Source organism: Mastigoproctus giganteus, chromosome 8, assembly GCF_048544385.1.
Source record: "Mastigoproctus giganteus isolate SK-2022 chromosome 8, ASM4854438v1, whole genome shotgun sequence".
NCBI classification, from domain to species: domain Eukaryota; kingdom Metazoa; phylum Arthropoda; class Arachnida; order Uropygi; family Thelyphonidae; genus Mastigoproctus; species Mastigoproctus giganteus.
The window spans coordinates 37,350,309-37,373,793 of record NC_143582.1 but is presented as its reverse complement, the minus strand read 5'-3'; the positions used below and the strand labels follow the sequence as shown (position 1 = coordinate 37,373,793).

Sequence of the window (23,485 nt, the reverse complement as noted above, 5' to 3'; positions counted from 1 at the left end):
ACCATTTTTCTTAAAATTTTAATTCACTTTCTTTTTTTAGGGAGAGGTGGCAATCAATGGTTAAGTCCAGCAGGATGTGCCATGTTTACTGTTCATCTTTCCTTTAGCTTAAGATCAAAATTAGGACAGGCCCCACCATTTGTGCAACACTTAATGTCATTGGCTGTAATTGAAGCTGTCCACAAAGTTCCCGGTTGTGAGGCAAGATTTTTTGAAATTTAGTTTGAGTTATTTATTGAATTGCAGAAACAGTATTCAGAATTAATGTGTATCTCTAAATAGGCCTACGAGGCTGGGAAACTCATATTAAATAATTAAATTTCACACCAACCAGTACTTGAAAATATTTTAATACTGTAATTAAAAACACTGTATTTACAATAAAATAATTAAAACTAGTTTAAAATATTTAAAATATATAAATAAAAACAGTTAAAATATGACTGAAAACAGATATTAAAGAATGTTAAAAATTTTAAATATACCGTAACAAATGTAACTTTCGGAGACGGCAGTCTCCTTTCTCAACAGCATACATTTTGCTGTATGTCACATCTTTAAATAGCAGGTCCACGGCATTCGTCACATGGTTCCCCAGGAATGTGATTGGTATTTCCCATTTGTGCACCAGAACCGCAAATGGCTCGGGAGTGCGCTACCCAAAACCGTTCATCGTGTCCCAAGACAACCGTTTCAAAGAGAGTGTGTAAGCGTGCACCCTTATCTCTATTAATGGTATTACTGGCTGCCCCAATGCGTAAGCTCTCGAGCCATTTATGGTTCCAGAACCCCTGTGCATGATCTGTGATGACAGCATCCTCCGGGGAGATCTGATGTTGCTTCTCCCAGAAAGGCTCTGCCACAGCAGACTTCGCGTAATTTGCAGTCTTTATTGCATTCATGCGTTCCCCAGCCGGTCCTTAAGTCGCCGCCCATCTCTCCCACATAACATACCTCACAATCCGGGCAAATTTCATAAACTACCCCTCTGCTGGCTTCCTTCGGTATGGGGTCTTTAACTCTTGATATCACTGTGTGCAACCTCTATCCCGGTAGTTGCACACAGCGTATTTGACACCCCCGAACTATTCACACAATGCATTCCGTTAGGCCTGGATAGTAAGGAATGTATGCAGTCGGGTAGACCTTACTCCCCTAATGGATCTATCTAAGACACTCTGGGGGTAACCACATTTCTTATTAAGGTCTGCCGTGACTGATAATCTCATTACCTTTATCCTCTGAAGTGGTACAGTGGGACCCCACCCTATCAATTAAAGCCTTGACTACACTGTTTTTGTGTTAGCTGGTCTGTGCCGAGTTGTAATGGGTATACTGACCCCGGCACATAGGCTTCCTATAAACATTAGTCTTAAGCCTAAATCCTTCTCTGACCACCAACACATCAAGAAATGGTAGGGTTCCCTCTGTCTCCACTTTTGAGGTGAATTGGATAAATGGGGAGAAGCTATCAAGCACATTGAGTATTTGATCTTCTCTCCCCTTCTGAATAATGGTGAATGTGTCAACAACATATCTTTTCCATTTATGTGTGGGAAATTCCAAATCCTTAAAAATCCACGATTCCAATTCTTTCATGGCCAAATTGGCCACGATGGTGTTAATAGGGGAACCCATGGCTGTGCTGTCTTGAAAGACCATGGTGGTACTAGACAAACAAAATTCCATACCTTCACAAATATCATTACCACTTAAAAGCGACCTAGTACTTAAAGGTAATGCCGTTCTAACACATTGAACTCCAAACTTAATCGGAATACAGGTAAACAAAGATATAACATCAAAGGAGATAATATTTGTGAAGGTGTGGAATTTTGTTTGTCTAGTACCACCATGGTCTTTCAAGACGTCGTGTATGGGCAGGTCCATGGCACAGCCATGGGTTCCCCTATTAGCAGCACCATTGTGGCCAATTTGGCCCTGGAAGAATTGGAATCGAGGATTTTTAAGGATTTGGAATTTCCCACACATAAATGGAAAAGATATGTTGATGACACATTCACCATTATTCAGAAGGGGAGAGAAGATCAAATACTCAATGTGCTTAATAGCTTCTCCCCGTTTATCCAATTCACCTCAGAGGTGGAGACAGAGGGCACCCTACTATTTCTTAACATGTTGGTGGTCAGAGAAGGATTTAGGCTTAAGACCAATGTTTATAGGAAGCCTATATGCCGGGTCAGTATACCCGTTACAACTCGGCACAGACCAGCCAACACAAAAACAGTGTAGTCAAGGCTTTAATTGATAGGGTGGGATCCCACTGTACCACCTCAGAGGATAAAGATAATGAGATTATCAGTCACAGCAGACCTTAAGAAATGTGGTAACCCCCCAGAGTGTCTTAGACAGATTCATTAGGGGAGTGAGGTCTACCCGTAGTGAATCGTCTACCCCTCTGGGCACTGCATACATTCCTTACTATCCGAGCATGGTAGTTTATGAAATTTAATGCCCGGATTGTGAGGTATGTTATGTGGGAGAGATGGGGGTGGCGACTTAAGGACCAGCTGGGGGAACACATGAATGCAATAAAGACTGCAAATTACGGGAAGTCTGCTGTGGCAGAGCATTTCTGGGAGAAGTAACATCAGATCTCCCCGAAGGATGCTGTCAACACAGATCATGCACAGGAGTTCTGGAACCGTAAATGGCTCGAGAGCTTACGCATTGGGGCAGCCAGTAATACCATTAATAGAGATAAGGGTGTACGCTTACACACTCTCTTTGAAACGGTTGTCTTGGGACATGATGAATGGTTTTGGGTAGCGCACTCCCGAGCCATTTCCGGTTCTGGTGCGCAAATGGGAAATACCAATAACATTCCTGGGGAACCATGTGACGAATGCTGTGGACCTGCTATTTAAAGATGTGACATACAGCAAAATGTATGCTGTTGAGAAAGGAGACTGCCGTCTCCGAAAGCTAGAGTTGTTACGGTATATTTTAAAATTTTTAATATTCTTTAATATCCGTTTTCAGTCATATTTTAACTGTTTTTATTTATATATTTTAAATATTTTAAACTAGTTTTAATTATTTTATTGTAAATACAGTGTTTTTAGTTACAGTATTAAAATATTTTCAAGTACCAGAATTAATGTGCTCGGTGTACATAACATGATTAGTCACAATGAAGTAATGTGAAATATGAATAATACTAAGTAAACCAAATGAATTTTATTATGTAATAAGGTAGGCAATTTATGCAGTACACTACATTTCGATTGCATTCATTTTTTTTTTTTTATTGAATTTTTTTCATTTTCACAGAAAGTAAAAAGGTTATTTTACTTTTTACTTTCTGTGAAAAGTAAAAGCGAGGTTGGTGCGAGGTTAGCCTGTGCAGACATTGCTCCTTAAAGCTCTTCAAACAGAGAAGTTTTTCCTGATTTATTTTCTGCTTTATTAGTTTAAATTGTCATATTAACTTATTTTCTAGAGTAGCTTTATATTCCTAGTTACGATACTTAGTTTAAAGTTTAACTTAGACAGAGATTTCGTAGATATTACTTAGTATCGGTAACGGTATCAAATCCACGTGTCACAAATTGAACGAGAGGTCTTTTAACCAAATTTAGTCGATTTATTAACCAATTGTTATATCAAATTATCTTCTATAAGTAGATTATAGACCTAGTCAGGATCCTTAGTTTATTCTAAATTGAGATAGCGAGATTTCGAAGCTAATCAATACTTACGAGTCCGTAGAAATACCGTTCGTGAATTCCCGCCATTTTTACACGATAGCATAAGCTTAGTGTAGTATACTGCATAATATAATATTGTCAATTAATCAGTAAATCTATTAATCTTGATAAACTTTATTGTCAATTAAATTGTATTTTTAACTCTATAAATATATATAACGACTTAATCGTAACAAATAATTAATACATAACTATAGTGGTACACGTGATACGGAAGTTGTATAAAGGGAACACTAGATACCGAAAAAAAAAAAAAAAAAATATATATATATATATATATATATATAACATAACTGTTTTGGGATATAACTTAAGGATTTAATTTTTGTTTTAAATTTTATTGAATTAAATTGGAATCATGACTCTGACCAGAGCAGCAAAGCAAAAGGCTCAAGCTAATGGGAGTGCTGTGGTTCAGGGGAGAACTGAGGGGGGCAGTTGCCCTCTGAATCACAGTCTATTAAAATGCACTGTTTGCTTGATGTTTGCGGAGTAGTCGGGTACGGGACATGATACTGCCAAGGGGGATGTCTTTGTGTGTGCACGATGTAAGGAGTGCAAGGAAATCAGGCGACAACTCAGCGTTGTTATGGGCCTTTATGAGACCTTGAAGGACAGGGTGGATGCCCTCGAAGGAAATAAATTGAGGTGCCCACATCAACGCCAGAGCTTGCACTTGGTCATCAGGCAACACAGGGGCAGCCCCCTAGGCAGAATGCGCTGGTCCCACAGGAACTAGTAGTTGTTGGTGACTCTATTGTCAGGGAAACGGGGAACATGCTTTGTAAAAAGGATAGGTGGAATAGGACCAGGGTATGTCTGCCAGGGGCAAAGGTTGATGACGTTGTAGAGCGGATATCATCTTTTAAGGGCACAAAAGGTGATATAGTTGTACACATTGGCACTAATGATATTAAGAGTAGGAGACCGGCGGAATTACTTAGCAAGTACAGGTCACTGTTGAAAAAAAGCCATGAATTAGGGTTGAACTTGAAAGTGTCTGCAATTCTGCCCAGACACGATAGGAGGGAGTATATGATGAGAGCCTTGTCGATCAATTCGGCCCTGGAGGGATTGTGCAAGGCTCAAGGGGTAGAATTTTTTTCAGCCTGGACTGTACTTGTTAACAGGAGAGATTGCTTCTACAGGGATGGGATACACTTAAATAGAAAGGGTGCAAGAATTTTTGCTGATGCTGTCGAGGCAGTGTTAGGTGGGTCGGAAAACTGCTAGTTGGGGGGGGATACAAGGACTAATAGATTAACAGTAGCCACTGGCAGAGGTGGAAGTGATTCTTGCACTGCTTCTATTCAAATGAGCAGAAGTCTGAAAAACAAGATGCAGGATATTTCAGAGACTGCTGGTAGTCATTGCGTTACAAGTAAACACATGGGTTGTGTTAGGGTAGCTAAGAATAGAAACAGGTGCATGTATACCTGCGTGTACACCAATGCTAGGAGTTTGGTAAATAAATTTGATGAATTTGAGGTATTGCTCAAAACATCAAAGGCAGATATTGTTGGGATATCAGAGACGTGGTGTCACACAGATATAAGTAATGTGGAACTGGAATTTGGGGAATACAATGTATATAGAAAGGATAGACAGGACAGGAGGGGAGGAGGGGTTATGCTATTAATTAAGAAACACATAAAGTCAAAGGAAGTGAAGCCAGTTGACATCGATGGACAGGGCAGTGTCGAGTCAGTTTGGTGTGACATAAGCATAGGGAAATCAAAATTGAGAGTAGGAGTGTGCTATAGGCCTAATGACTCTGATGAGTATAATAATATATTGTACAGGGAAATAGAGTGGGCCAGTAAATCAGAGAGTCTTATAATGGGGGATTTTAATTTCCCAGATATTGACTGGAATTTGTGGGTTGGTCACTCGCACACTAGCAAGGCTTTTGTGGATTTATTGGATGATTGTTTTCTACATCAGCATGTTCGTGAGGCAACAAGAGGGAGCAATACTCTTGATCTAATTATCAGTAGTGATTCTTCATGCATTAAGAACCTGCAGATAAATGAACCACTAGGTGGCAGTGATCACAGTGTGTTGAAGTGGGATTTACTCAAGGAGGTAACTACCATCAGAGGTAAAGGGAAGGGTTTTTGTTTTCGTAAAGGCGACTATGATGGTCTGAGACAGTATTTAAATTCTATACAGTGGGACCAACTGCTGATGTTACCAACAGCAAACTCAAAATGGGAAGCATTCAAGGAACTAATCTTGGTGTCTACCAGGCTTTACATACCAACTAAGAAATATTGTTCAAGGTTTAGGCCTAAATGGTTGTCAGATGGACTAATGAGACATGTGGCAGAGAAGAAAAATGCATGGGATACATACAAATTAATGGGTGACATGGAAGCCTATGATAGATATAAGTTGGTCTGTAACCAAGTCACAAAGGAGATTAGGCAGGCAAAGGCAGACTACGAAAAATCCTTGGCAAAGAAAAACAGAAAGGAGTTCTTTACATACTTGAACTCGAGAAGGAAAGGGATGAATCAGATTGGTCCACTGGATATTGATGGTTCAACAGTTGAGGATCCTGCTCAGGTGGCTAACAATCTAAACGAGTATTTTGCATCTACATTCACGCATGAGGAGTTATTCAGGAAGGAGAATGATGTAGGTAAAGTAAACATTGGCAGTGAGCTGGATGATTTTGTAATAACTGAGAGGAAAGTGGAGGAGAGATTGTTGAGGATAAACATTAAAAAGGCACCTGGGGTGGATGGGATCTATCCAGTTATATTAAAGGAGGCAGCAAAGGAAGTATGCAAACCCCTAGCCATAATTATGAGAGCTTCTTTGGACTCAGGGGAGGTACCCATAGACTGGAGATGTGCAAATGTAACCCCAATTCACAAAGGAGGATCAAAGGCTGACACAAGTAATTATAGACCTGTTAGTTTAACTTCTGTTCCAGGTAAATTAATGGAGGCACTGGTTAAAGAAGCACTGCAGGATCATCTAGATAAGAATTCAGTTATAGCTCAGACGCAGCATGGTTTTGTTAAGGGCAGGTCTTGCCTGACCAATTTGATTGGATACTATGATGTAGTCACAAAAGAACTGGATGCAGGGAATAACTTTGATATTATATATTTGGATCTTAGAAAGGCTTTTGATACTGTTGCACATGGAAGACTGCTGCACAAATTGGAGCAGTGTGGCATTGGAGGCAAATTGCTGCTATGGATAAGGGGATGGTTGAGTGGCAGAAGACAGAGAGTGGTAATCAATGGACACTGCTCAACGTGGACTAATGTTATTAGTGGAGTTCCTCAAGGTTCAGTGTTGGGTCCATTGTTGTTTTCGGTGTTTATGAATGATATTGATGATGGGATATCAAGTTTAATGTCTAAGTTTGCAGATGATACAAAGGTTGGCAGGGTCGTTAAGGACACTACTGACGCTATGCTGCTGCAACAGGATCTGGAAAGGTTGAACAGATGGGCTGAGAGGTGGCAAATGAAGTTTAACATTGACAAATGTAAAGTACTACATATGGGTAACAGTAACCCCAGAGCAATGTATCAACTCTGCGGTACTACACTAACAGTGGTGGAGAATGAAAAGGACCTGGGGGTAATTGTGCAGGCAGATATGAAGTTCTCTGAGCAGTGCAGACGAGCTGCAAGAGTAGCTCATAGTGTCTTGTCAATGATATACAGGAATTTTTCTAGCAGGGATAAGGAGGTGATTATTCCCTTGTATAAGGCAATGGTTAGGCCACATCTTGAGTACTGTATACAGGTCTGGAGGCCTCATTTCAAGAAGGATGTAGAGCTGCTGGAACGGGTACAGAGAAGGGCAACAAGATTAGGAAATGGAACAAAGGGTTGCTCTTACGAAGAAAGGCTTAAGTTTTGCAAATTACAGAGTCTGGAGACTAGGCACCGGCGAGGTGATCTGATAGAGGTGTATAAGGCTTTGAATGGTTTGAGCATGCTCAATGCCAATGGGATTCTTCATCTTTCTCAGAATAATCACCTCAGAGGACATAAATTCAAATTGAGGAAGGACGGATGTCGGATAGATGTGCGGAAATTTGCCTTTGGCCAGCATGTGGTTGGTTGGTGGAACTGACTTCCATCACTTGTTGTTGAAGTTGATAGCCTAAACAAATTTAAAGCTCAACTGGACAGGTATTTCGAACGAACGGAGGGTTGAAATGGGAGAGGGTTTTTTTTTTTTTTTTTTTTGGCTGATGCTGAAAGCAAGCTTATTAGCTTGCTTTCTTGCATCATATGCCTCTACTAATGCTAATGCTAATGCTATAAATTCATTTTATTATTAATATATAATTAATAATCATAGAATAACTTACATATAAATTATTTTGTTATTAATCTCTGTCTCAGGAAGGTGGCCTACTATTAACTGTAAGGTAATAAGACCTTTATGTATTCACACAACTTTTCTAAATTAATAAATTTATATCTGTTTAATCCAAAATTTTTACAAACTGGAAAGTGAGATAGAAACACATTTCTTTAAAAAAATTGTCTTATTTTGATTCACTGCTTTGCTACAATATCGTAAAAAGTAAACAGTTTTTTTTTATTGGAACTTCAAGAATCCTGAGGTATATGATATATGCTGTTAAACGTTTTGTATGTTTTTTAATTTATTTATTTATTTAAGAACTTTTCATATATATACGACCAACATTCAAAAAGTTTATAATCTAAACTATTTATAGTAAATATGATTATGTAGTATTTTTTTAGCAGGTAGTACATCTTCTTGTATGTGACTGTACCAAATCTCAGTTTAATAGACCCAGACCTTTTTTTTGCAAGTAATTTTGTAAACTAAGTAGAAAATTTTCAAAATGGAGAAAAAAGAACTATGGGTGGTGATAAAATACCTGTCTTTGAAAGGATTGTCCCCACAGGAGGTTCGTGCCGATATAGTGCAGGTATTGGGGGAATGAGAAATTGATAAGGCTCGTTGCATATTCCACAGTTGTGAAGTGGCATAGAGAATTTCATTGTAGCAGGGAATAGTAAGATGATGCGGATCGTTCAGGACAACTCTCCACGTCCACCACTGAGGAAAACCTCAATCGCATGCATGATCTAGTGATGCAAGACAGACAAATGGCCATTAGGTGTATATCTGAGTGTATAGGCATTTCATTTGGCAGCGTTGATTCAGTCCTGATGAAATCTTTGAAGATGAAAAAGGTCAGTTCTTGATTGGTCCCCACAAATGTTGACAGATGAGCAAAAGGCTGCAAATGAATGTGCATCACCAAAAGATGCTTCATGAGAATCTATGAAATTTCTGGTCCAGGATTGTTACAGTTGGTGAAACATGGGTTTGTCACTTTTACCCAGAGACTAAAAAACAAAGTCTAATGTGGAAGTATTCATGTTCTCTACCTTCCACACAAAATGGAGGTTTTCTGTTGCTCCGTCAGTTGCCAAGGTAATGGCATCAGTTTTTTGGGATGCATAAGGCATCATGATTGGCTGCCTGGAAAAGGGCACCACTGTCAATGGTGCATACTATGGTAACTTCATAAGGCAACATCGTGAATCCATCAAGGAAAACCAGCATGGAAAACTGTGAAGAGGTGTCTTGTTCCTTAGTGACAGTGCACCCAGTCACACCTTCCAGATTGCAATGACAACCATATGAGATTTCAGTTGCTTCTGCATTCATTCTGTTCTCCAGATCTTATCTCTAGTTACTTTTATTTGTTCCCCAAGCTGAAGGATAACATCTGTGGGAAGAGATATGCCTCTGACTCTGTGGTGGTTGCAGCTGTGGCTGTGTGGTTGGAGGAACAAGATAATGATTTTGTTTCCAATGGGATCTAAACACTAGAGCATTGGTGGGAGAAGCACATTGTAGTGGCTGAGGGACTGTGTTAAAAAATAATAAGAGAATCATAATGGTATAGCTTTCTGGTATGTATTAGAATATGAACTTTTTGAACCACCCTTGTAAGTGTTAGCTTTCTGTAAGAACAGAACTTTTTGTATGGAAGGCCCTTTTTAAGCATTAATATTTATTTCTTCTTTTTAGACTGTCTCTGTAATACTAATTTTTTTTTCAGGAGCTGGAGCTGAAGCTGAAGTGGCCTAATGATATTTATTACAGTAATTCAGTTAAGCTTGGAGGAAATATTGTTAATTCCACAGTGATTGGAGATACAGTTCATTGCTGCATTGGTAATTTTTTTCCCCTCTTAAATTGTGATTTTTTTTTTTTTAATTAGTCACTTACAATGTGTGTGTGTGTAAGTAAGTGACTTAATTAGTCTCCCAAAAATTAGAAAACTGTTCTAGTAATGGGTTGTTCTGCCTCTTTTAACTGCTGCTATGCATCATGGTAAACATACCTGTGTGTAAATTGATGAAAGTTTATACAGGTAGTTCTGGATTTTACAAGTTAATTCGTTCCTAGCGCTCGTAAAGCAGGAATTTATTTTCCATAGACATAAGGTTAAAAATAGGGATTAAGTTCTCAACAATTATTATTATTATTATTATTATTATTATTATTAGCAGCTATATGGTGCAAGGAAGACTGAGGCTTATGCTGCACCAGCCAAAAAAAAAAAAAGTTCCCGAGTTACCTTGAGAGAGAGAGAGAAAGATGGTGTGAGAGAGACAAGTAGAAAGGAATCACCAAGAAAGAGAAGAATGATGATATCCAGCTCAGGACCCTAGGTGTGCCAAGCCCATACTCACCAGATGTGAGCTTGTTAGTTATGTTATTGTTTGTTTGTTATTTGGTTTTTAGGAGCATTAGCAACTAAGGCCATATTGCTCCGGGATATGCGGTGGTCATTCCCTGACCTTTCCGCATCCTCCGTATTTAGTGGTGACGGGCTCGAACCCCGGTCCAATCAAGAAGCGTGTGTGACGCACTGCTGCCCCTTCCCACCTGGCTACGGAGGTGCCTCCAGATGTGAGCCCCTGGGGTTCAAGGTGCCTCCATAGCCAAGTGGGCAAGAGCAGCAGTACGTAGCACACGCTTCTTGATTAGACCGGGGTTCGAGCCCGTGACCACCAAATACGGAGGATGCGGAAAGGTTAGAGAATGACTACCGCACATCCCCAGAGCAATATGGCCTTAGTTGCTAATGCTCCTAAAAACCAAACAACAACTGGGGTTCGATGAAATTAGTTAGCTAATTAGTTTATGTTTAAACAATGATTGAGTTATCGAAAGAAATGAAAACATAACCTGTAAAATCAAGCAAATTATAATAGAGAAATTATTTACAACTTACAAATGTTAAAGAATGTTTATTCTTCATCATCGACTAAATGCACACTCGTTGATCACTCATTATTGGCTCAACACTCGTTGGTTTGTTGCACAAGGAGTCATCTTCTTCAGAAATGTTTCAAGAGGCATTGGAGGCAAATTGCTGCTATGGATAAAGGGGTGGTTGAGGGGGAGGAGACAGAGAGTGGTAATCAGTGGATACTGTTCATCGTGGACTAATGTTATTAGTGGAGTCCCTCAGGGTCCAGTGTTGGGTCCATTATTGTTTTCTGTATTTATAAATAATATTGATGATGTTATATCAAGCTTAATGTCCAAGTTTGCAGACGATACAAAGGATGGCAGGGTTGTTAAGGACACTAATGACGCTATGCTGCTGCAACAGGATCTTGGAAAGGTTGAGCAGATGGACTGAGAGGTGGCAAATGAAGTTTAACATTGAAAAATGTAAAGTACTACATATGGGAAACAGCAACCCCAGAGCAACGTATCAACTCTGTGGTACTACACTGACAGTGGTAGAGAATGAAAGGACCTGGGGGTAATTGTGCAGGCAGATATGAAGTTCTCTGAGTAGTGCAGATGGGCTGCAAGAGTAGCTCATGGTGTCTTGTCAATGATATACAGGAATTTTTGTAGCAGGGATAAGGAGGTGATTATTCCTTTGTGTAAGGCAATGGTCAGGCCACACCTTGAGTACTGTATACAGGTCTGGAGGCCTCATTTCAAGAAGGATGTAGAGCTGCTGGAACGAGTACAGAGAAGGGCAACAAGATTAGTGAATGGAACAAAGGGTTGCTCTTATGAAGAAACGCTTAAGTTTTGCAAATTACAGTGTCTGGAGACTAGGCACCAGCGAGGTGATCTGATAGAGGTGTATAAAGCCTTGAATGGTTTGAGCATGCTCAGTGCCAATGGAATTCTTCCTCTTGCTCAGAATAATCACCTGAGAGGGCATAAATTCAGATTGAGGAAAGACAGATGTAGGATAGATGTGCGGAAATTTGCCTTTAGCCAGCGGGTAGTTGGTTGGTGGAAGAGACTTCTATCCCTTGTTGTGGAATAAATTTGAGGCTCAGCTGGACAGGTGTTTCGAACAAATGGAGGGGCGAAGCGGAAGTGGTTTTTTTTTTTTGGCTGATGCTGCATAAGCTTGCTTTCTTGCATCATATGCCTCTACTAATGCTAATGCATTTGTTTCCAAGATAATCTTTTCTTTTAATTATAAATTTCACGATTGCATGCATAAGCATTTTTTAACGGCACCCATAAATTGCAACTAACACAATTCACGTGGAGTAACAAGTTTACGAAGCTTAAAAAAAAAAAAAAGGAATGAAGAGAAGATTCTGAAAATTTATTTATGTTTTTATACAATTGAAGATTTCAGTAAAGGGGAAACACGTTTCACCATAATAACATAAAAAACCACACAATTCCAGCTATCGGTGTTTTCACAAATGCAATAGCATCGAGTTTACTACCCTTTTGTAATTGCTTGCAGTAACTGAAAAGCCCAATAAACCAGAAAGTGCAAATTGTTTTTGTTTTATGGGCGTGACCTCCAGAAATGTTCTTTATAAAAATATCACAAAGCCATTTAAAATTGATTCTTATAACAGAAAATATGATAACGATGAAAGTGTAGTGCATTTTAATGATTTGAATTTGTAACTAATACAATTTACAATTTGAATTTGTAACTAGTACAATTTACAAACCACGCTCACGACCTTTTATGTGACCTTAAAAATGACATTTTAGAGAGATAAATAGCTAAGTTATATAGCGAAAATTTCAATTTCCGAGATCTTGAAACGAATTACCAAAAAACAATGTGTTATTGGGTTCACATTACGATATTTTAACGATACGATGGTGTCTCTGGAACTGATTAATATCATAAAGCAGGATACACTGTATTGTATAGCTATGCACGTGGTTGGGAATGTGGTATTTATGAATGTTTAACATTCATTTTTTGCAATTTTGTTGATACTTGATACTTGGGGGGGAAAACTCATAAACCTGGGAACTCGTAAAGCGAGAACTGCCTGTATTCTGGTTCATATTTAAAGAAAGGTGAAACACAAGAAGTTTAAAATAAAAATTTTTCAGTTCTGTAATTTAGCTATAGTTAAATCTGCTATCTAACTAATTCAACTGAATAGTACTACTGCATCTACTCGGTTTTTGTTTTCTATTTATTTTAATAGTATATATTCTTTTCAAGGATATGTATAAACCTGGACTAAGTTTCTGCGGTGAAGAGATAGAGTGCAACGAAGTGTGATTAAAAAAATACTTTAAGGTTTTGTTTTAATTCAGTTTTGGTCAAGAGTGCTATCTCTTGACAAGCAGTTTAAATTTTTTTTTCCTTTTTTTTTTTTTTTTTTTTTTTTAACTTCAGACTTTATTGCACTCTATAACACTGGTACTAATACTAAATTTTAATGTTAACAACTAATCTTAATTTGATTAAGATTAGTTAAATGAATTAATCTAATTTTATAGCTTTTCTTAAAAGTAAAAATGGCAGGATGATTTTACAAAAAGAATTTTTAAAAAATAGCTATTGTAGCTATGAATATGAAATCTTACAGTTGCATACTATGTATCTAGGATTTTTTCTGGAAAAAAATTTATTATATTTGTAAAGTTATATTTTTAACAAATTTTATTTAAAAATTCAAATGTAATTTTGAATAAGATATTTCATTCTCATAAAGTCAGTAATATTGTTGACCAATAAAAAAATTAAAATTGACCAGAATTACCTAATTCTGTCTGTGCTAGACCACTTCTGAAGTGTCAGCTAAAGTACACTTAAGTTTGAAAATTATTTTTGTAAAAAATAATTGCTGCCAGTGTGAATATAATATTTACTGATTAGAAGAAAAAAATTTTGAAAATTGTCTATTAGTTTCATTTCTGATAATTACAATACTAAATTTTTTAAAGTTTCAATATGAAAATGGCTTCATGCAAAATTCTTACTAATTCAAATAAAAAAAAAAAGAGATTATGAATAATATTTAGTGAATATATCTTAATTAATTAGGCAACAAAAAAATGGCATTCTCAATTGGAAAGTGCAGTATAAAATTTTAAAAGGATCCATTATGAAAGTGGCTGAATTTAATTTTTTGTTATGTGAAAGTGATTTTTTTAAATAACTAAAAAAGTTATAAAAGTTACAAAAAATATTCAAAAATGGACCTGCTATAGACGCTCAAATTTGGTGGTGGTAGTGCACCCACTCCTACTTATGGAAGGTTGCAGTGCATGCTTCCTAAATAATTAAATTTTTCCTTACAGGATGTGGTGTGAATGTCAGCAATACACTTCCAACTGCTTGTATAAATGATATGCTTCTTTTACACAAGCAGAGTACTGGATATTCAGTTTCTCCTTTCACTGTAGAAGAGATTATAGCAAGAACATTAACACAGCTTGAGCACCTTGTTGATCTATTCCAGAACCAAGGAACTGCTGCCATTCTTCCACTTTATTATTCTAACTGGCTTCACAGGTAAAACAGCCTTATTTATACTTAATTATTTCTGTGTGTGTGTGTGTGTGTGTGTGTGTGTGTGTGTGTGTGTGTGTGTGTGTGTGTGTGTGTGTGTGTGTGTGTGTGTGTGTGTGTGTGTGTGTGTGTGTGTGTAATCCAATTAATCTAAAAATTAAATAAAGAGATAAAAAGTAATAAAAATATATAGTAAAAATAAATAAGAAAAATTTGGTCACGTAATGCTGTTAGTCCACGTTTCCACCTTAGTGAGATTTTACATAATTCAGAAATGGGTGCCTACTAGGGGTGCCATTAAATTTCTTTTAATTGGCTTAATTTTCTAAATTATTTTAAGAACGATGCTTCAACACTACCCTCTTCTACTTTATTACCCCACCTCCTATTTTTCTGTTATTTTATTTGGTTAACTTCATTTTCACTCTACTGGTTTGACATGCTACTGGCAAATATCCTATTTTAGCTTATATATATATATATTTTTTTTTTTTTTTTTTTGTATTGACTTTTCTAAGTGTAGGTTGTTTCCAAAAGCAGTCCATGTCTGGCTATATAGCTAATGGGAGGCGAAGTTAGGAAAGTACTTAGGATAGCAGTAGACACGCCTGCCCTCGTATTGCACTAATAGCTCAGAGTGTTGAAGAATTTTAAGGGAAGGACAGTGAATAGAATATGATTGTAGAAAATACAATTGGTGCTCAGGAAATCTGGGGGTGCAAGTTCCCATTCGTATTAGTAACGCTCTAGATTGGGTAGGTATTTGCAATTTGGAAAAAATTGTCTTTGTCTCTCTCTCTCTGTATATCCGAAAATGTAATCTAGGGCCGTTACTAATACGGACGGGAACTTGCGCCCCTGGATTTCCTGAGCACCAACTGTATTTTCTACAATCATATTCTATTCACTGTCCTTCCCCTAAAATTCTTCAACACTCTGAACTATTAGTGCAATATGAGGGCAGGAGTGTCTATTGCTAGACTAAGTACTTTCCTAACTTCGCCTCCCATTAGCTATATAGCCAGACATTGACTGCTTTTTGGAAACAACTTACACTTAGAAAAGTCAATACAAAAATATTTACTTGCTAATTCTATCTTTGCAGCCTGCACAAGATAGGCAAGTATTTTTGAACAATTACAATTAGGATTAATATAAAATAATAGCTAATAAACCACTTGAATATATATATATAATATGTATGGTTAATTCTGCAGATTTTTGTTTTCAGTTAGGAGGGGAAAAAATGTCCAAATTGGTTTGTTTCTTTTCTCTGCAGAGAATGCCTTGATTATTCTTCGTTTGATAAAGGGAATTGATTGGATATACTGTGTGTGTGTGTATATATATATATATATATTATTTATTTATTTTATTTTTTTTATATTTTCTCTGCCTTCTTCAGATGTGAAATAGTTCAGACTTCTACTAATCATACTCTCAGTGAAAATATTTTTGAAACCATGCACATTATATAGCAATATGCTGCAATAATAATTTTTTTTTTTTCATAGCTTATCACATACGAGGTGTGGCAATAAAGTTTCCGTACTGGTACAATAGAAAGAACACAAAATGAAGGAGCTCAATAATGGGTTTGTTTTTATTAAAAGTAGTTACCACCTTGAATGCACTTATTACATCATTATAAAAGTTTCTAAAAAGAGTCAGTGAAGGTATCCAAAAAGATGATGTTCAGTTCAGCAGTTATGTTTTTTCTTCAATAACTTTGGTTTTCACTTTAGGAAAGAGAGAAAAGGTCCACTGGTTTTAGATTGGGAGAGTAGGGTGGACGGTCGATCTGTAAAATGCCATGTTTTGTCAGAAATGTCTTCACAGCAAGTGCAGAATGGGCAGGGCATTGCAACAAGAACCAGCTGCCTTTCTCTTGAAATTGTAGCCTCACCTGTGAAATGCACTTCAATATTCTTTGAAGTACATATATGTAGAACACAGCATTGACTTTCTCCCCTTCAGGTACAAATTCCTTTTGTATCACACCTTGTTTATCAAAAAACATGATCAGCATTGTCTTGATCCTGGACTTCTATAAACTTTTTGGGCCTTGGTGGATCTGGATCATACTGAAACACCCAACACTCATCTCCAATTGACAATACAGTCAGGAAATTAGGATTGTCTTGATGAAGTCTTTGCAGTGTGAACTCTTCTTTGCTTCTGCTCATCCGTGAAGCTGTGAAACACAGATTTTGTACAGATCTTTTCCCTACATCTGCATTGCGTGCAGAATTTGATGAATCATCTCCTTATTCATATCCAACTCATCAGTCATCATTCTGAGGGTCAAGCAAAGATCTCCTCCCACAATTTCCTGAACTTTTGCAACTCTGTTCTCATTTCAAAAGGATGATGGACACTCACTTCTTGGATCATCATGAATATTCTCACATCCATCTTTGAACTGCTTTTACCATTCAAACACACTGGTACAACTTAACATTTTCCATCACCATAAACAATTAAGGGAATTTAGCACATCACATGCAACTGTCAAAAATTGGGTGGCTGAATTTAAATATGGCAAACCAGTGTCAAAGATGAACGATGCAGTGGACATCCATCAATAGCAACCACACCAGAAAACATCAGTAAAGTTCACAACATTGTGGTGGATGATTGGAAACTAAGAGAATATTGTTATAAATATAGTAGAGGCTTTTCCATTACATTTATTTACACACACAATTTTATGTACATTCTCATGATATAAACAATTTGTATACAAGATTATATACAGTTTTATAGACATTATCATAAATATATATATATATATATATCCATTCTATATAATGGTAATCAAGGTACTATGTGTGTGTTCTTATATTGGGGTGGCTCCTAGGCGTTAGCCCATCTCCACCTTTGTACTCTGTTATGGTGCAGAAACTCTGCATAATGGGCCTGAAAAGCATCAGTGTATGTGTGCAATATTAATGTGTGTTGTTTTGTTTGTGTCAGGCTATTATGTCACCAGGGTGCAGCCAACGTATGGGCAGCTGCTGCCTGGTGCCCATCCCTAGCATCGGGCCTGGGTCAACAGTCATCCTGTACTGGTGTAATTACCACCCAAAATCTCGCACCCGCCAGAGGTAGTGCAATGCTGGCGAGTACCTGCAATCCCGCTCCCAGGTTGCCCTTGCCTGAGAGCCAGCAAAAAAAAAAAAAAAACTAGTAGTTATATACATTTATGGTCTGAGTATCTTGATCAAACACTCCTGTTCTTAGGACATATGTAATTTTGGTCCCGAGTCACCAGGACCAACCACTTCAAGGCTAGGAGGATGTTCTAGCAAAACAATTGTAACAATTATATTAACATATATACATGATTTCCTAGTCTTAGTCTTTTTCACCACAGTTCAATTATTCTCAGTACATTTTCTTATTTTCAAATGAAGTCACAAGTTGAACTGTCCAGTTTGATTTCATTCAAGAAAGAAGTCAGTCCCAGTAGTCTTCTCCGTTCTGTGCCAGAATGTCTTAAAACTCTTCTTCAAGTGGTTCTCTTCTAGTTGCTGAAGACTGCTAATTATTCTCTTTTTCCCGAGAATCCTAACTTCTGTATAATTTGGAATTCCAATGACAGTCCATAGGTAAGAAAATGGAGTATTTTCACTTACAAAAGTTCTCATTGTAAAAAACATGTTTCATTAAGTTCCTGTAGTTTTCAAGTGTATGTATGCAGTATATGTTCACAGATCTAGAGGTCACTTAAGACCAAACAAGGTATAACTGCATAAGTTTCAGAAGAAGTTATGGTTGTAAACTATGTTTCCCTCTAGTTCCTTAGTTTTTAATTTCAGGTATCATGTCCCAGAACCAATCAACATTCTTTTCAGAATTCTCTTAACACCTGAGGGTCCCTGTATATCCTTCCATTAGAGTTCTATCGAAGCATCCGATCTGCGACTTCCAACCAGCCGAGAACCTAAACAAATAATCTTAGTATATGTTTCTTTAATAATTCATCTGTACATCCTACATCTAATTTCCTCGAGGGTGAAGGGATCTTATTTCTAGTCTTCTTTTAAAAACAGTCACTGAAAATGTCTGTAAAGCATTAAAATTCCTATAGCTTTTGACCAAGGGACTTATGTTATCTTCTGTCAGATCCGATACACTGCTAAACAACTCTAAATGTGCCTGAAGATACTGTGGGCAGTCAAATAAAACATGAGACCAAGTTTCCACACCCCCACAAGTGCAGTAAGGGTCTGGCTCAAGTCCACGTTCATGTAACTTGGCTCTGAGGGAGCCATGTCCCGTTAATAAGTACATTGTATTCATCGAAGGAGCAAACCAAGGATTTATTTCCTTGGCAGCATTAAAGTCCACTTTGGTTATAAATTGCCTCGTAACTATTCCATGTTCGCTGGCATTCCACCGATCCTGCCACACAGATGTCAGATGTTCCCACAATCTTTTCTTCTTGACCTTGTTCACTGGATCAGATGTTATTTCCATTAGTTCCGAAGCCAAACCTTTCCTAAGCTGACCTGTCATCCCCTTGAATACGATATACAGATCCAGGAGAATGGTTCCTGCTAAGACTTGTAATGCGTTGTTTGATACTGTTCTAGGGGAATTTAAAACAGATAATAACATGGATCTTTGAAGAGAAATAAGTTTAATTTTCATTTTAACCGTTATGACTGTGCTACCAAATGGTTGCCGCATATGAGACTATTGGCAGAAATATTGTTTTATAATATAAAAACAAGATTCTTTTACTAAGTCCCCATTCTTTCCTTGATATTCTTATTATTGAGGCAGTAAAATTCCTTATTTTATCTCTAAGTTTACATACATGTGGCACAAAACTTAATTTATCATGGATTAGGATGACTAAATATTTGTTTTGAGATACATATGAGATTTGAGAGTTGTCTATTAAGATCTTAGGAGGTCGATTATAGTTAAAATGAGCTTTGAAGGTCATAAATTTGGTCTTTGTTGGCGATATTTTTAGTTTGTTAAGTTCCATACAAATAGATCATTTAATATAATTTGCATTTTTTCCTCGAGTATCCTCCTTGAACGGCCCTCAACAGTAATTACTAAGTCATCAGCGTAAGCGATTTTCATAGCCTCCTCGTGATATTTTGTCATCCACTGATCTAAGACTACATTCCAGAGGAGTGGCCCCAGTACCGACCCCTGTCTTGGAAGTAGGACCTGATGATTTTATAAGTATAGTTGTCACATCTTCCCAAGTGCAGTGACACAAGGGCACTAATATCAAATTTATATACTGTAATAATATCAAAATTAGATACTGTAATAATATCAAAACATATTATTACAGTATCTAATAAAATATTTTGTAGATACTGTTTATCTTTGGCTGCATACCATTGATGCCCAGAGATGTCATCAAAATAAAAAAAACTTGAACATTATGAAACATTTAAATATGCCTAATGACAAGTTCAAACTAGTCAATATACGGCAGTATGATGGATTTAGTTCTTTCATTGCATTTCATTTGTATTTTGTATTTTTCAGTCAGTAATGTAATTTACAAAAGGTAATGAAATATTAGATGTTTTATGATTAAATTTTATCTAAATATCTAATGCAACTTTTTTTTCATTTCCATTCTTACAGTGACTGCAAAGTAATGTTGGAAAGCAGAAATGAAATGGTAACAATCCAAGGTCTGGATGATTATGGTTTCCTTTTGGTTAAAACAGAATCAGGCGAAAGCATTTCCTTACATCCTGATGGCAACAGCTTTGATATGATGAAGAATCTTATTATAGCTAAAACTCAGTAATGGTCTGAGTAGTTTGGTAATTTGTACAAATCTAAACTCTCGGATCTTGTAGATAGGCTGTACATCTTAGCTTTTTTGTTTATCAGAAAAATTTATTTTAGTATAATTTAAGTTTTTGTATGTTTATAAACTTTTATAGATTAATTTATTGTCCTGGTGATGAAATATGCAGTTATTTGTTAGTTCATTTTATGTAGCCTACTTCATTGCATGATAATAAATATGTTCTTTGTTTTTACAAACATGTTTTAGTTTTTTGCAGTATAATTTTACATTAGTTTGTGTACTACACATGTCAATTTACTTATCTATAGATTTAAGCATTTCCCCTTAGATCTTCAAGTTCAAAGTTTGACTTATTAATGACCATATAATTTTTCATATTTCCCAAAATCAAAGAAATAAATTTCTTAAAACAAATAAAATTTATTTACAAGCAATAGTTTAGAAATCAGCTATATACTGCAACAGAAAGCATAAATTAGCAAAGCAGCAACAAGCACAAAGTGTCACAAGCTCCATATAAATTAGCTTGCAAGGGAAAACATGTATGCATTGAGAGAAAGGCTTAAAATTACTGTATCTCTTTCTTCTCTTTTTTTAAAGCAAATGAACAATTTTTTGGCTCTTGTAGTAAGTCCAGATATAAAGCAAAAAAAAAAATCATCTGAAAGTCATCAAGGAAAGATGTTTTGGCATAAACACATCGATTTTGATTTTAACTGAAGTTAGCTTCAAATCCAAATACATTTTTCAAAGACTTGTTTTCTTCTCTTTATCTTTAAAGATCTATTTCATTACACTTCCTTTTGAGAAAAGAAAAATGGCTTGCCTCTGCTGTTCTAAAGCAGAAACAAAAATTTATATGATCATTTTATCTTTATTAGAGAATTTTTTGATATATGTAACTTGCTAATATCTTCTTTCAACATCTGAACTATACCTTTAAGTGTTTATACTCATTCATCTCCAGCTTTCTGAGAGTCAAACGTTGGCAGCTGTGTACATTTTTCGGTATAAATTTCATTGTCTGTTTCTTTTTAATTATTTAATTATGTGACAATTATACATTCATCTATAAGTAAAGTATTTATACACTTCAATTAACTAGTTATTGCCAGCATTTCTCCTTAAATACTTACAGACTTGATAATTTTGGAAGGCAAGCTGTATCAGTGGAACTGATATTCAAGTGACACTCAAGTCAAGTGGACCTAATTTCAGCAAAGTCCAGTCAGTCTGTGATAACCAAATCCTCTGCTTGCACCTTCATGATGCAAGCAGAGGATTTGGCTACTAACAGGTGGGCCTGTTAGTAACCCTGGGTATAATCCCCATGTACAAGTCCTGAAATGCAGCACCTAGAGTACCAGAGGTGACCACTCTGATGTAGACCAACCTAAGCAGGGGTTGAGGTGTGTGGTGCCCACACCACATGAAAGAATGTATTACAATAGACGATGATTCTCATCAATTGGTGCTATACCACCACTTTGCTTATTGGAGGCTTGAAGTGGTAGAACCCATGTTTAAGGCTTCAGAGCAAAGCTCTGGCAATCATCCCATTTCTTCCATCATCAATCATACTGCATGATGGAAGAGATGGGAGATTATGATGTCCATCATAATCTCCCATCTCTTTTGAGGTGTCTCTTGCCATGGACATCATGGCAAGATCCAATCTTCCTTATATTTTGAGGATACAGCTCTAAAATGTTATTCACATGCTAATCGCTAGATAGTCCACCAGACCAAACCTATTATTAATTCTCTCTAGGAGAATTAAACAAATTCCGGATCAGCTAGTATATAATCTTGCTGCCTCTACTCTGCCAGATAGTAATTGGAGGGAGTACAAGTAGTGTGTGTATGCAGGGGGGGGGGGCATTGTCAAGTCCACATTATGTCAAAGAGCCAGGCATATTCTTGTCATCTGTATGCCATATCCAAAAATTTCATTACTTCATACATATCCTCTCCAAATTTTTACTATTGAATACATCATGAATTGTCAAACTAATTGAGCAAACTTATCTGTGAAAAGATCTAAACCTCCTAAACACTTGTTCATTCCACAAATATATGTGGTCTCAGTTCTAATCCACTTACAGTTTGCCAAACCTCGTGTACTTTTTCTGACAGATTCCCAGTTATTGGTTGATTCAACCACTGCTTATCTCAGTTGTCCCAATTATTCACTGTATTGTATTGAGGAGATTCCTTTCGCTTCAAAGGTGGTACTTGTGCATATGTTGATTCTGATATTCAAAATGCAAATGCAAAGTACTCCATATGGGTAGCAGCAACCCCAGAATAACATACCAACTATGTGGAACTACACTCAGGCTAGTGGAGAATGAAAAAGACCTGGGGATAATTGTGCAGCAGGTATGAAGTTTTCTGAGCAGTGCAGACAGGTTGCAAGAGTAGCTAATGGGGTCTTGTCAATATAGGAATTTTGCTAGCAGGGTTAAGGAGGTGATTATCCCCTTGTATAAGGCAATGGTCAGGCCAGACCTTGAGTACTGCATACAGGTTTGGAGGCCTCGTTTTAGGAAAGATGTAGAACTGCTGGAATGAGTACAGAGAAGGGCAACGAGATTGGTGAGTGGAACAAAGGATTACTGTTACCAAGAAAAGCTTAAGTTCTGCAAATTGCAGTGTTTGGATACTAGGCAGCTGTGAAGTGATCTGATTGAGGTGTATAAGGCCTTGAATAGATTGAGCAAGCTCAGTGCTGACAGGATTCTTACTCTTGCTCAAATTCTGCATCTGAAGGGGCATAAATTCAAATTAAGGAAAGACAGTTTAGAATAGGTGTGCAGAATTTGCCATTAGCCAGCGAGTGGTTGATTGCTGGAACAAACCTCCATCTGTTGTGGAAGTTGACAGCTTAAATAAATTCAAGGCTGAACTAGACAAACTTCTGGAGTGGATAGATGGGTGAAACAGGAAGGGGTGGGGTTTTTTTTGGCTGATATTATATAAGCTTGCTTCCTTTCATCACATACCTTTACTAATGTTAATGATTATTTCTTATTTATACTCCGGCACAACCACCAGGCCAGTGGAGTTTACAATAAATCATCAACACAAACATTAATCGTATTTAGCAGTCACTGGCTTCAACCTGGTCCACTCAAAGAGTGTGTACTACTGCACTCT

At 37.0% G+C, this 23,485-nt stretch overlaps 1 protein-coding gene across 2 annotated transcripts in view; it reads left to right on the top strand.

Annotated features, from left to right (window-relative positions):
* The window catches only part of Hcs (holocarboxylase synthetase-like protein), a 102,713-nt gene extending 82,315 nt beyond the window's left edge, over nucleotides 1-20,398 (top strand). For both annotated transcript variants that reach the window (XM_090379864.1, XM_090379863.1), the window contains exons 12-15: nucleotides 41-201; nucleotides 9,817-9,931; nucleotides 14,316-14,529; nucleotides 20,152-20,398. In XM_090379864.1, coding sequence (XP_090235990.1) covers nucleotides 41-201; nucleotides 9,817-9,931; nucleotides 14,316-14,529; nucleotides 20,152-20,320 — 659 coding nt within the window. In that variant the 3' untranslated portion in view covers nucleotides 20,321-20,398. The remainder of the gene's footprint in view (nucleotides 1-40; nucleotides 202-9,816; nucleotides 9,932-14,315; nucleotides 14,530-20,151) is intronic.
* The last annotated feature ends 3,087 nt before the right edge of the window (nucleotides 20,399-23,485 follow it).